Source organism: Pseudopipra pipra, chromosome 1 (genome assembly GCF_036250125.1).
Source record: "Pseudopipra pipra isolate bDixPip1 chromosome 1, bDixPip1.hap1, whole genome shotgun sequence".
Classification (NCBI taxonomy): domain Eukaryota; kingdom Metazoa; phylum Chordata; class Aves; order Passeriformes; family Pipridae; genus Pseudopipra; species Pseudopipra pipra.
The window spans coordinates 109,283,248-109,298,168 of NC_087549.1; the positions used below are offsets into that span (position 1 = coordinate 109,283,248).

General features: G+C 49.2%; 1 protein-coding gene across 1 annotated transcript in view; it reads right to left on the reverse strand.

Annotated features, from left to right (window-relative positions):
* LIMD1 (LIM domain containing 1) overlaps positions 1–13,709 on the reverse strand; it is a 28,732-nt gene extending 15,023 nt beyond the window's left edge. The window contains exons 1-2 of the mRNA XM_064670229.1: positions 12,418–13,709; positions 2,019–2,120 (exon numbers count right to left, since the gene is read on the reverse strand). Coding sequence (XP_064526299.1) covers positions 2,019–2,120; positions 12,418–13,552 — 1,237 coding nt within the window. The 5' untranslated portion in view covers positions 13,553–13,709. The remainder of the gene's footprint in view (positions 1–2,018; positions 2,121–12,417) is intronic.
* Between the last annotated feature and the right edge of the window lie 1,212 nt (positions 13,710–14,921).

Here is a 14,921-nt window from a genome sequence, read left to right on the forward strand (position 1 = left end):
AGAGTGCTGGGAATCCCACACCACCACACACCCTCCCCTCCATCCATCCATGTCACCCTGGCTGGCTGTCGCTGCTTCCTGTTTCCATCTTGACACCGCCACAATGGGATAGACTTGAGCTTTCATGACTGGTTACTCTCCTGCACATAACAAGCTAAATTAGGCTTGTTTATCCTCCCATGACTCCCTTTTTTATTTTGTATTGGAATACAGTATTTTCTACTCAGCTCCAGGTTCCCCGATCTTTTTTTCCCCTCCCTACCATCTTCCCTAGCTTTATTTTTTAATTTTACTTTTCATTTGAAACCCTTTGCCCCAACACATCTACTCAGCACGTTTCTCAGTTACAGCCTGGGTAAGAGAGAAAATGGGCTTCACTTTGCTAACCTTATCTTAGCTTCTTTCCACCTTTCTAAATCTCACCTGACATCTACACCTTTTTGTCTTGCACTGGAAACCTTTTGGAAAGGGTTGACTTTTAGAATAAGCAGCAAGTAGTTTTTCTTTCAACCTACCTCATTAGAAATGGGACTAAGCTAATTTTTAACCAAATACAGACAAACATAAACAGAAGTAACCATGGATACCTCTGCGATCACAAGTACCTTTGTAACACTGGTCTCCAAATAAAGGTTGTAAAATTCATTCTAAAAAGAGGATCGAAAGTGTTTCTTTCTAAAGCACCAGTTGCACAGTAGTAATGTTAGAAATTTAAGACAGCTCGAACCTGCTGCTGGATTATTTTTAACAAGAGCTTTGGGTACAAGGGCAGTTCAGAAGCGTTCAGAAGCCTCGCCCAGCCATAGAGGGAGAGAGGTCCCTGAAGCAAAGTCCTGGTTGCAGCCAGGAATCCTCTCCAGGGGAAGAGATTAATGAATTAATTTTGAATTAATTTATAAGAGAAGACAGAAGAGTGAGATGCTGACTTCTGAGCCTTTAGGAAACTGCCATTACATGCAAAGACCACTTTTTCTTTTCAATTTTCGGTTAGATGATGGTGAAGTGCTATACTGAAAACATAGGTGAGGCAGGGCAGCTGGTGTTGGACAGCTGGGAAATGAGCACAGTTCAAGGTTCAGCTATTATTAAAAAGCATACACATCTTTCTATATTTATTCCCACTTTACAGCTCCAAATAAAACACATGCAGTCCTGATGAGTTTACAACTCTAAATACAACCCAGAAGAAAAACCCTAAGCCTCATCTGGGAAAACCAAACTCATATATACAAAAGCAGCAGAAGATTATTTTTTTTTCTGCCACCACATACACAGCTACATTTCTAAAAATACGCTACTAGCGCTGGAGTTAAACATAATAAAATGGAAAAAACACTGTCTTACAAACACAGCCACAATTTAAAAGCAGGTGGCCTGCTCCTCACCCCAGTTCCATCACAGACCTCATTGAAAAGCTGCTTAGGAGGATCCACACATTGCAGCATGCTGTACGCTCCAGCAAGCTTCAGGTGGGGGTCTGACAAGCAGCAGGGAGGTCAGCAGGGCCACCTGAACTATTTACTCTGTTTCTTGGTAGATTTCACAGGGCCCATCATCGCTGCTCCAGGCCTGATACCTCTGCACAATAACCAGTTCCACTGGCCCTCCCTGGGGTTCTCAGACTGAAAGGCCAGAATGGCTGTAAAGTCTGATGAGACAAAACCCTCCACATGCCAGCTAAGGCATATTCACTGCCAGTTTGAAAAAATACTCACATAAGTAAAAAAAAAATGTGGCTATAACTGAGAGGCAGAGGAATGAAAACAACCATCCCCCATACCAGAAGGCAGAAGCCTGGCACAATCCAAAATATCTTTTCTACATGCCTCGCAACAAACCATTCAAAAACAAACAGCAACCACCACCACCACCAAAACATACAGCTGTGGCAGACTCCATGTGGCAGATAATTCAATAACCACCTTCTTTTTCACCCCCTCTTTACACTAGAAAAATGTTAAGCCCAAAGAGTTAGCTCCAGGGCCTGGCCCCATGGCAGGCCAAGCAGGGGTACTCACTGCAGGCTCCACAGGTGAAGCAGCTGTCATGGTAGAGGTTGCCCATGGCCTGGCAAGCCTGGTTTGCTCCATACACTCCCTTGCTGCACTTCACACAGGTGCCTGGAAGATAGAACAGGGAGACAGAGGTCAGAAGTGGGACCCAAGGGGGTGTCTGGGATCACTGGTTGGGTGACAACACATGTAGTTCATCATGGTGGCTTGACAGCTTAGGACCGTGTGGTTCATTGAAGCCACAAGGCGCAGGTGACACCAGCAGCACCTGCCCTGAGAGACGCTGTTAACAGTGGTCACGACGGTCATCAAACCTCCACCGTGTAAGACTCTTGCAAAAAAATACACTGCGCAAGAACAGCCCTGTCTGGCTACAGTGGAATCTCCTTTCTCCTCCCTACAACCTTTATATACACCTAATCCCGTTCAAGGACCCTCATAAAAGCCTGGGTATTAGTAAGTGGTGCTCAGAGCTGTTCACAGACCAATAGATTCTGCTACTTATTGTATAAGATAAGCTTGGTGGTTGCAACTGATGTGAGGAAAACACACCTCTTCACTTAGCTCCCCCAGTCGTGTCTGCTGAAGGCCCTAAAGATTTCCCACTGAAACAGAGCTGGACTACAAGACAGCTACCTCTCTTCCCTCTATCAGTCACACAGGTGCTACCTACAAACCACCTGTATGCAGACATTCCTCTCACCTCTTGCAGGACAAGGCAAGAAAAACGTGAGTTTTAAGGAGAGGATACCGAGCAGCCGAGCAGGGCTGACTCTCAGGTGGCCAGTGGGGTGAGGGAGAGCCAAGGAAAGCACATACAATCAACTTCTGGCTATAAACTGTCCCAAGTGCAAGCTCAAGCTGTTCCTCCTACTCAGGCTTCCCTGTCACCACTGTTACCTAAAGACCAGGGTCAGCTCTAGAGCTCCAGAGGGGGGAGATGACCACACTCAGCTCAGTTTCTTGCTGGCACAGCCAAGCACCTTTCCACTAGCACCCATCCTGGACGTGGGGCTGCAACCCCAAACCCAAGCTGGGCAGAGAGCACAGGATGAGGATTTCCACCTCACGAGGAAGCCTCTGGGACCCTCCAAGCCTACCCAAAGGGGTTGGAAATAGCACAAATGGGGCAGATGCACAGTGGGGGTGGTGGAGAGGGATTGCAGGGAGAAGGCTTTAGCACTGCAGATTCGCAAAGGTTGTTATGTGTTCACCTAGGACTTCTCAAATCTCACATTTCCATGTAAAACTATTTTGATAACAGAGTAAGAAGTGACAATGGAGTTTCATGCCCCCTATGCTAGAAGGATCTGCTCCCTCCACCTTGCAAGGAGAAATGCAGCAAGTCCACCCAAAACCGCTAATGGAGGCCCGAGAGACAAAGCTGATTACGGAGGAAAATGACACATCAAGCCAGTTTACTCACTTCAGCATCACCCTGTGATTGTGATAGATCATTTTTAGAGCAGCATCACTCTTTAACTACATCTAAATTAGAAACTTTAATTTGTGTTCAAGCAAATAAACACGAGTCTACCCAAAAGGGGCAGTGTGAAGGAAAAATAGGTGATGTGTTTCTGTCTCTGGTCCACAATGACTCTGATGTGACTCCACCTCCAGGTCTCTCCTTCCACTGCTGCTCAGTCTCATTCACCCTGACTCTTAAATTCCCTGGAGCAAGGGACTGTTGGTCACATCTTGCTCCTACTGGCCCAAGAGGAGGGACAGCATCATCTTGCTGGAGATCCTTAGTTATGCTGTGGTTAATAAAACGTGGCTTCTTTTGGGGCACCACAAGCTCCAGATTAATTGGAAAGGTCTGGAGAAAGTTAGGAAGAAACCCAACGTGCTTACGACAGTGCTGAAAAGTAACTCCCAACTCTGGCAGCACCACGCTGGCACTCCCAGGGTGAGTAAATTTCTTCCTGCATCCGATAGCCGCGGCCATCAGTTTTCACACTCCAGGGATAAAAACACTCAGGAGTCTTTTGCAGTAGCATACACATGGCTGCTGAAAAGCAGGTACTTGATTTTCCCAGATTTTTCCTGAGCAGACCTGGCTCTCTGTGCTGCAGCTGCCTGTGTGCATTCAACAAGCATGCTGAAAGCTGTCCTAGTGCCTGCGCCAAGCCCCACTGCACTCAGAGCCAGAGTCCAAACTGACACAAACCTGGACAGAAGACTGCAGAGAATAATTAGTTACTTTGTTTTGTCCAAATCCAACCCTAACTGAAACATTAGCTTGGCTACGGGCCCACCCCAGTACGCGGACTGGCACCAAGTGAGCAAAACTCACTAATTCTTTTTGAACTGAGCAGGTTTATCTCATTTATTGAAAGAAACATTTTAAGAAAGCAAAAGATAAATCATGCAGGCATTAAAGAAAGATTAAAAAAAAAAGTCAAGGCAAAGATAAGAAAATTTGCCTTTTCAAATGGATGTGCTCTCCCAGGAATGTACACATTCAGCAGCAGCCTGAGTTTTTGTGCAATGATCTGACACAAAAGCTAAGAACTCAAAATTCCCTCTTGACTACAGCAATGCTGAGCAGAAAGTTTTGAGACCAGAAAACCTGCCAATTTTCCACGACACCCACCAAGCTTTCCACAGAGCCAATGTAGTTATTGCACTGCAAGTGCTGTGTTTTCCCCTTCTCTGTGCCAATGAGTGGCTGCTCCAGAAAAACTCACCAGTGTGCTCCTATTTCCTCTTTTCCACAAAGCAGCTGGGTGACACTGACTATGGATGAGCAGCAAGAAGAAGCAGGAGGCAGAAGGCACAGCAGCTGAGTGCAGACACAGCGCCCAGTAAAGATGCTGGCAGGCATAAGCCGCTATGAAATACGCTAACGCAAACCCCATGGAGGGCAGAAATTGCCTCTGCTGTCTCCTGTCCACCCCATTAAGCTTCAGAACGTAGGCACTGCCCCTGTGGGTTCCTCAGTGGGACAGACGACAGTCTGGCCAGGTCCTGCAAGAGCTGCCCAGGCTCCCACATCCGTACTGAAACCTCCCTCCACCTCCCGACCTATACCAGCCCCATTATCTTTCCTCCTTCCTTTAAGTACGTACTCCATTTTATCCCCTGATTAACTCTTTTGCCCACTTCTTTTAAAAATGTAGGTCCCTAAAACATGGAAAATAAAGGCATAGAATGAAAGGGCTTTTAAAATAAATTGACAATGTTGTCTGTAAAAACTATAATGTGATAAATTACTCAACTATGTAGTAACCAGTCATGCTATAAATATTCGTCCATGTCCTGTGCCAAGGCTGACAAGTGAAAAATGGCATTATGGCACATCTGTATCTAGTTTATGTTCCTGCATGTATTTGCTAAATCTTATTTGGAAGCCTATTAAATCTCAGTAGCAAGTGGAATTACTCTGTAAATAAGTCTTTGCTTTTTCCAGATACAATATTCTGAAGTATTTTAAGCAACATACTTGAGCCTTAATCCCTGATTCTCAGCACACCTCCCTGAAAATGCAAAAAAAAGGTGATTTTTATTGATTTTTCATTTCCTTTTGCCTTTTTTTTATAATTCACTCCTGCTGTCACAATGATCCCGCTTTTCTGGCTTCGGCTATGCAAGGTAAAGCAATACCTGTTGCTGACGGCAGCCAGTCGCTGAGCTCAGCAACACGTGTGTGAAGCCAGCCTGATGGAAGGCAGTGCAACAGAGGCCACCTCCAACCCCATCCCACTGCAAAAGAGGCTCTGTGCCCTGCTCCACGCCAGCTCCAACAACTATTTCCCGAAACAGTGCTGAGTGTGCTTTCTGCTAGCCAGGGCGTAGTGTTAAAATGTCAGCAGCATCAGTCCAGCCCCACATGCCGCTGACACTAGTCAGCAATTCCGGGTAATTTTCTTGGCATGGAGCAGCTTTTAGCAGAAACTTCTGCCCTCAGCTCAAAGCAGAGCGATCCTGAGTAGCCACAGCTCAGCAAGATGCCCGATTCCTGTGCTCGGTAACTTTGCCACACATAACAAGAGTTCGTGCAAGCGCCGATTCAAGCAGATATGCCCTCTTGAAATTACAGGTTTGAACCTTAGACAACGTTATTAAGAAGAAATGAAAGGTTTCTCTTTTACCACCAGGATGACAAACACATGCACGGCACCAGTAAATTCATGGCTGAGTACACGAGCAGAATGGTAGCCAGATCTGGAAAGGGAAAGGGATGGAAACTGCTGATTTCGGTTCAATTTCTGCCGGCAGGGCAGTCGGCCCTGGACAACAAAGAAATCTCTGTTCCCTTTTGCATCATGTGGCAAGCAACCGCCCGCGCTGCAGCTGAGTGTCTGAACAAAGGGACTTTTGGGGCAGAGCTGGGACCGAAAACATGCCCTGTAGGCCACTTCCCAGCACTTGCCATACTGCATCTCTGCACTGCAAACCAGGAGGGCTGTCACCAGGAACAGCCTCAGCTCACGTGACCAGACAGGTTTGATGCAGACCTCAAGGGCTGTCAGAAATGAAAGCAAACACGGTGCTCAGTCTGAAATGTCAGTCCCACCCTCAAAGTTCAACAAATGCATTTCCATTTACCACCAGACCCTAAGCCACTGGAGACATTTTTTCCTCCAAGTGTTGCTATTCACACTCACCAGAAGGAATTGCGTTACTAACTATATCCCACTCACTAAGAAATCAACATAAGCCATGATGAACAGGAGCATTTTCTGGGGTTTGTTGGCATGATTTATTTCCACATGCCAGACAACATCGATCTACAAAACAAGAACGCAGTTGTGCATTTTTCCAGCAGCACCCCTCTTCTTTCCAGCAGCATCCTCTTCTCAGCAACACCCAGTACAGCCCAGATTTCCTATGCTCCTCGTTGGGTTTGCTAAGGCTGCTGCTTAATTTTGAAGGGCCAAATGCAATGGTGTGCTGTTTCCATGGGGAGATTTCCTTGCCATGTCAATTTGGTCCCAGATAAGAGGAATGCAGTGGCAGGATGATTGTGGTGGTGTGGGTTTGCATATGTGGCTAATCCAGAGACAGCACTTGGAAGAGTAAGTCTGTTCTACCCCTTGCATATGCTCCATGCAAGCCACATTTCCACAATCAGATTGACTCTCCTCCAACAGATGTAACTGCCTTTTCCCCCTTCCTTACAGGAGACCGGATTTATGCTGAAGAACCCCCCAGAGACTTTGCACATAAATACCTCTGGTATCACCATTCCCATCTGTCCACACATGCACAGAGCTAATCCAGTAGACCCAGAAGTTGTACCTTTGCAAGGTCCTCCCCGCTAGAATGCTGCTCTAACACTCTGACAGGGAGGACTCTGTGAAGGGACAGCTTGTGCATTTCCAGCCCATCTACTTATCCCAGGAGAACCAAACCCTCCACTTGTACACACGTTTCAAAGACTGTCTGCTGAGAAAAGCCTTCACCCTGTCATACACAATGTGATGCTCAGTTCTGCTTTTATTTCAGCATTTATCCAGAATCTGAACTCACCTCCCCGTGGCTCACCATAACCAAGTAATTTCTGCAACAAATTCTGAGTTACACACATTGCATGCCTTGCTATGCTGTTATCCGCTACTGTGCCATTGCTCTTGCTGAAGAGGTGATTTCAAGGGGATCTGGAGGCCTGGGTGAGACGGAGTGTGTGGAAAACCTGGCAGTTTGGTTCTGTTCACTACTGTGAACAGTGGTAGTAAAGATGTACAGACACTCTCTGCTCAAAGAACCACAGAGCTGGTAAACGCAATTTTTCTGTACCTTTTTCAATGCCATGTTCTTGACCCGAGACCTTGCTGTAGACCTTCATGTACACACTGCCAGCGAAGGACAAAAATGCCATCAAACTCAGTGACATTTTAAGTACCTTATAGTGACGTCAGAGATTACGATAACTCCAGTGCTACATGAATGAGGCTCCTTATTCCTTTCAATTCTCACTGCCACAGAATCCTGGCTGAAACACTGACTGCTCCTCTGCCTCAACTTCTTCCTTTTTCTTTCCTTCTGATATATTATTCCTTAGCTTGCAAACCCAGTTGAGCTCCCCAGAGGAAGGGAGGAGAAGTGCATACTGCTGTAATCTTGAAGAACCATATTCCAGGCCAATACTTATTTGCTTGGTTCCTTGCAGTGAGATAAGCTTTGCAACCCGCACACACCCACTAGCCCAAGTGCCGTGATCCTTCCAGCTTTCCTTGTTCCACCAGGACCTGTCTCACCCTGCCTCCCCCCTCCTCTCTGCTGCAGGCAGGCATCTCCTTTCAGCTTTGGTACTCTCCCAGGAGCAGGTAGAGAAGGATGCCTCTGCTCATTCCCAGTGGAAATGACGCCGTTACCATCACCCATCACATACAAAACAAACTCAGAGGAACTTTCATTTTAATCAGAAATTCTCCACTTGCCAGCCCTGAAATGCCCTCGTTGCTGCCGAAGCATCCTGGTGCTGCACCATCAGCAGCGTTCCATAAAGTCCATGGGTGTGTTCAGCCCTAAAGTTAAACGAGCTGCGGTTTCAGCAGTGGTGAAACACTAACGTCACTGTGCACAACACTCTGAAAGAGCACTGCTGGCCTTTGAGCTGCCCACACCCATTCAAAGGTGCTGGGTCTCCACAGGGTTGAGTGATTCAGCTACTGCTCTACTTCTGCCAAGGGGAAAAAAATCTGCAGGCTTTGCTATGAGATCTTCTCTGCCCGACTGCTGGGAAGCATCCCAGTTTTTCACTGCAAAACAAGATGCCCAGGGCCCTTCTAAACACCCACAGCTTATCAGTTCTGCTGTAAGTACCAAGAAAGCCAGAATTCAACACCTAACAAACACAACAAGAAAAAATGGTTTTAAAAAGAACTCTTGGTAAGGGTGTAGATAATCCCCCATCAGGTGGAGATTTCCATCTAGCTATACAAAATAAGCACTGGTCAAAATGTCATGCAACATGTTACGCCTCTAAAAGCACCTATCTGTGCCTGCAGACCAAGGAACTGTGTGGTACCATGGGCTCTGCTAAAACAGTCAAACCTCCCTGCAGACCCCTCAGCACACCTCAGCCAGGCCTCTCCTCTACCAAGTCACTTCCAGGCAGTGCAGGCAGATGCTTGGTTTGGTTATGCACCTGTCTGGATATCACCTGAAAACTTATGCAGCACCAGTCCTTGGGATGGTGATGCTTCACTTAACTAAACATCTGGGTTGTGCTACTGCAGCTGTTGCAACTCTGCCATCGCTCCTGTTTAATTAATCTTCTGTTTCACCAAGGGAAGATGAAGGCTGGTTCACCCACAGTAACACCATGGAAAATCAGTGGGATTCCTGCATGTTGCCTGAAAACAGTACACCAAAAAAACCCTCCATAAATCCTAAGCTGGCTTCCAACACCACCTCCTGGGGACACGGGGCCCCTTCCCTGCACAGGAACCAGCCTCTCCAGGGAGCAACTTCAGGTTTTCCCTCCCCAGGCTTAAGATCTGGATGATACCTGAGACACCCTATGTCCTCCTTGACAGCCCACATAAATCAAGTCAGCACTTCAAAAGCCCTCATGGAGAACACAAATTCCTCCACAGACACGTGAAGCCTTTGCAGCTCACACATAGGTCACTATTTAAAAAAAAAAAGGAGATAAAGAAAGAGAACTCTTGGCTTTGTTTGCTTCTTTCCTTTCACTTATTACACATAACCTGAGCAGACAAAAAGCATTTTGCACAGCAAGCTGGTGCTGACAGATAACCAGGCTGTTACTCCTCAGTGGAGCATCCTACCTGTATTATGCGTAGTCCCTAGCTTATCCTTTCCTAGGCTTTCATTTACAAACACACATTTTAACATAGTGAAGGAAAAAGCAGCTCCTTTACTGTGAAGAGAATTAATTGTTCATTGTAAATATCTGGTCCTGACTGAGACAGATTGAAGGACTGTATGTTAACATGACAGTATGTTAACATGAGGCAGTCTCATCTTCAAAAAAATCTCCTTGTCATAAAAGCAGCACACAAAATCAGGAGAACTGAAAACGTTTTTGATAAAATACTTCAGTCATTTGCACTTCAGTCCTAGTTTAATTTCCTGGCTCAAATGTACTGCGAAGCTGCTGCAATAGACTTCCCTTCACTGGGGAAAAAGTCTGCAACAAAACAAACTATTGATCCTTTTTATCACTATTACATAAAAGTATTTATTTTCCATCCTAAAGTTGTTTGCTTGAGGGTAGGACACAGCAAAAATAGAGTCAGAAGACCAGTTAGGCCCTTTATTCCTACAAAGGAAGTAAGGTAACTGCAAAAAATGAAAATAAAAGTGAGAAATAGAGTGGGAGGAGGAGGCCCAGAATTAAAACACCTCAGTACGTGCCCCTTCCTGTTCCTTGGTCCTCCGCAGGGCAGATCTGCTGAGCCTTTCCCCACAGAGCTGTGGCTCCACAAAACTTTTTATCTTCCTCTGCCATGACTCCATTGTTTCTTTTTTTCCCTCTCCCTCTCTTCCATCCCAAATTCCTCAGACACTACATTCTGGTGCAAAACCTCCTGCCAGCAGGATGTCAAAATACCTCACTGGGGATCAGGCAGCCTCCATCCCTCCTCCCTCCCTGGGGCTCACCGGTACCTCAGCTGCCTGACCAGCCGGACTCTCTGCACTGCTGAATTACTTCTGCTTCACTATAAATTTCCCATAGGACAAAAGCCTCCTTTTGCCTCTATCCCTTATTTTGTGACAAAAATGTAAAAATAATCTAACCACTGACTGGGTTCCCCTGCTTCCTCACCCAATCTCCATGCACATTTTGGATGAGGTACAATCCGGACGGTTTACTTGCACCGTGAGGAGAAGACACACGCAGCAGGCACTGTTAGAGAGACCCCTGACACATCTCCAGTGGACCTGAATGCCACCTCCAGAAAAACATTCCCACTTTTGAGCACCACTTCCCACGAGACTGCTGTCCCAACCCCATCTCCATTACCAGCTTTTGTCCCAGCATTCAATTGCCCCCCACCAAGGCTCCTTGAGCCCATTCAAACTGCACGCTGCCCACACAGGACGGAAAGTGCCGAAACATGTTTCCAGGCCAAAACACCCTAAGTACAGCAACTCAACACATCACTTTTCTGCGACAGGAAAAAACTGTCCTTGCCCTGTCACAGGGCTGAATCCAGTCTCAGATACTAAACAAACAGCCCCAGCACAGCCCTCTGCGGGCAAGAACTGCGGCCTGATGCCAAAACATATTTTGTTACGCAATTTGCAGATGGGCACTCAGTGGGGCCTCCAGCTACATCCCCAAAGTTTGGTGTGAAGCCCTTGTGTGGCTCAGACTACTGCTGAGCCACCCACTAACCCCACTGGACATAATCCTGTGTAACAGCACCTGTGCAGCCTGAGATGCAGACCGTTCCTTGGCACCAAGCTGGAGAGTTTAATCTGTCCCTGCTTCTACTTCTGTGACTGCAGGTCTAAAACCATGAGGAAAGTCCATACACTAGACCTGTTCCTGTTGTTTGTTGAGCTAACTGTGGAGTTTTCAGCCTTCCCAGCAACTCTGGGTTTCCCTGTCCCAAAAGCTGAACTATTTTATCTGCTGTTAAATTGTAAAGTGAAACAGCAAGGAAAGGAAACGCTGAATTTGCCCCTCATCTTCTGCCATCCTGGCAGGACATTTAATATTCTCACTGGGAGGCCCTCACAGGTAAGTGGTCCCTTTTCACTGCCAAGTGCCAGCAATAACCTCTGGTGGTGGTCTGGACTCCTCGCAAACCCAAGATTTAGGGAAGAATGTGCCACCGCCTGTTTTTCTGCCATTTTCAGGATGCATCAATCCTTTCAGTGCTGATGGGAACAAGATGCCAATCCTGGCAACTTTGGGAAACCACCACTCTTCCCATCCCAAAACAACACCTCTTGAAGAGATCCTGCAAGCATACCTGGCTGTGGCCACCTCAGTGAGGGGTGGGTGCCACCAAGCCTCCCCTGAGCTCTGTGCCCTTCTCCACAGCTGCAGCTTATGCAGGCACAACTCTTCTGCAGGCTGGACGGCTGCCTTCCTGCCCCCACGTGGTCTGGCCACATCCTTTTAATACATGGAGAAACAGGAGTACTGTCAAGAAAAGTTAAGTGCCTCCCTGTCGGCAATGAAGGGCACTTCAAAATATAGCTGCTCCAGCTTCTTTTCAGCGCTGTCCTTCCCCAAAGCTGCTAAACTACCTCTGCTTTAAAATTAAAGAGGTAGGATTAAAGGAAAAGGTGTTGCAGGAGGAAGAGCTTCCAGTCCCTGTCATAAATAAAAGTTAAATAACACACCCTCCCTCTGGGCAACTGAAAGAGCACAACGAAGGAGAGCTCCAGGCAAATGCAATCCTGCAGGTCCAAACCCTGCAGTGACACTTTGCAATGAGCCCTCCTCCCAGCAACAGGTGGATTGCCTCCTTACCAAAGTAATCGGCCTTTGGCCGAGCATCCATCTCCTGCTCCAGGCGCTGGGTCAGTGCCTCCAGCTTCAGCTCGGCTGCCGATGGCCCCTGCTCTGGCTGTGGGAGAAGGGTCTGGCAGGGCAGCTTCACCTTTGCTGTGCTGGAGCTATCCAGGTGCCCGGAGTCTGACCGTGGCCCGCTCACGCCCTCTGGGCAAAGCGGCTGTGGAGCATTTGGAACCACCAGCCCTCGAGAGGCCAGGCGTGAGGAGCCTGGCTCTGGGTTCACGCCACCGCCATTGGGCTTGTGGGTTTGCCCGTGGGCCACAAAGTGGCCACCTGGGCTGGGGTAGGCAGCGGCGTGCTGGTAGTCTGCGCTGGGGGCACTGGGTGCAGAGCTTGGTGGGTAGGGCAGCGAGACACCCTGGTACCACAGCTGCTTGCCATCTCCTCCGGCTTTGGGACCACAGGGCTCGGAGGAGCCTGAAAACCCCCGGGCGGGCTGCACCGAAGGCGTCGAGAAGGACGAAGACCGCTGCTGAGGCGCGGCCTCCTCTGGCCCTGCCGAGGGTGCCGGGGGGGTGCGGGCGTTCGAGAAGGAGGAGGATCTCTGCCCGGCTGGCGTCGGGTCACGGCCCCCAGCACCTCGCCAGCCCTCGCCGCCATTCTCCTGCCCAGGGCTCCCGGGCTGCTGCTCCCCGCGCCCCGCGCCAGGCTGTGAGCACCCCGCTCTGGGCATCCTGTCAGGCTCCGCTTCCCAGCCCCGGCGCCCGGCCTGGCTCCCGGGGGCCTCGGCACGTGCCCCGCTCTCTCCGAAGCCGCGCTCCCCTCCCTCGTAGGGCCTCGCTCGGGGCCCCTCGGCGGCGGGGGGCGGCTTGGCCCCCCGCGGCACCGGCGGGCTGGGCCGGGCGGCGTGGAAGGCGGCAGCCCCTCCGTTCATCGCGGCCATCAGCATCTCCTCCTGCTGCTGCTGCTGCTGCTGCTGGAGGTGGATCTTTGCCATCTTCGTGGCGAAGACCCGCCTGGTCTCCTCGAACTCGGGGTTGTTGCCGGCAGCTTTGTCCACCCGAAAGAGACCGTCCTTGGAGGCCTCGTACATGTTGAGGTCCTCGATGAACTTGCTGGCTTCCAGACCCAGGTCGTCGTACTTATCCATCCTGCCTGGCTTAGTGGGATGACCCCCGCCTTCCTCCTCCTCTTCCTCCTGCTGCCGGTGCTCCTGTTTCCCGCCGGGACCAGGGCAATGCCGGCAGCGGCGCCCGCTCCGTCCCGCCGCGCTCCCGCCGCGCCCGTCCCCGCGGGGGTGTGGCCGTGGGCGGGACCAAGAGGCGGGGCCACACTGCCACGCCCTCGGACCCGCCTCCTGGCCACGCCCCCCGCGCGCTCCTCCCAGCTCCGTGGGGCCCGCGCGGGCGGGAGGTCGGAGGACGTCACGCGCGGCTCCAAAGACGTCACAGGGTGTCAGATCACGCTTGGGAAGGGGTTGGGAAAGGAAGCAGAGCTGGGAAGGGGGCTTGGAAACCCATGCACGCGGTGGTTAAGGTCACCCAGGTGACCTCGTCCCACCTCTGGATAATATCCCTTTTCTCACCCTGCCAGCCCGAAAACCCTCCTGGAAATCCCTTGTAAAAAGTCACACCCGCCCGTCGTGAAGGAAGCCAGCACCCCCCGTTCCCGTCCCCGCCGAAAAACTGTGAGGGAAATCTTCATAATTATTGGAGCAATCAGTCTGTACAGTAGGAAATTGTATGAATTTTCTTAACATAGATACACACGCTATGCTGGATAGTCATGCTTAAGTGAGCACGCCTAAAGGACCTAGGATCATTGCAAGGAGGACAGCCCCTAACCTGAAGAATAAAGGATACCCCTGGATGCCCAAGGTAACATTGGCATCCCAGCTCTGCCGACACCTTTGGGAACCCCCCACCCTATTATCCAGCATCACATACATGTATCTGCAGCAAGACTAACTCCAGGGACATTTAGATCAGGAAAGAAGCAGATAGATCATGATGTCATAAAATTATAGTTCCTTTCAAATACAGTGGCCTGTGTGTCACTTAGGGATGGGTCAAATCATGTTGTTTGAATGCTTGAAAGGTAAAGGAGCAGGGTGTAAAAGTGCATTCGGGATGCCTGAACGTAATCAGACACCCCAGGCACATGATTAAAGATTTACCCTTGTGATTCTACACTTTGCATCCCAGGCTCCCTCCTCCGTCAGCATGGGCCAATTGCAAAATTTCTGTGGTAAAACACAGCTGGCAGTGCCCAGAGGTCGAGGGGGGGCTGCAATGGGAACTGCTGGGCTCGGGAGAGCTGTGCGTAGGGAGCTGTGGTACCTCTAAGTAAATTTACTGGTGCAGTTGATCCTACGGGCCCAGACACGTGTCCTGTGTTTCCAGAACTTGTTATTGTAATTCTCCCCCAGGCTCCAGGAGATAGGGCCAAATGTTAAGGAATGTGGAAATTCGCTGCGTTTAATAATTGTGAATTGGGCTGCGAGCAAAACATGTCAGAAA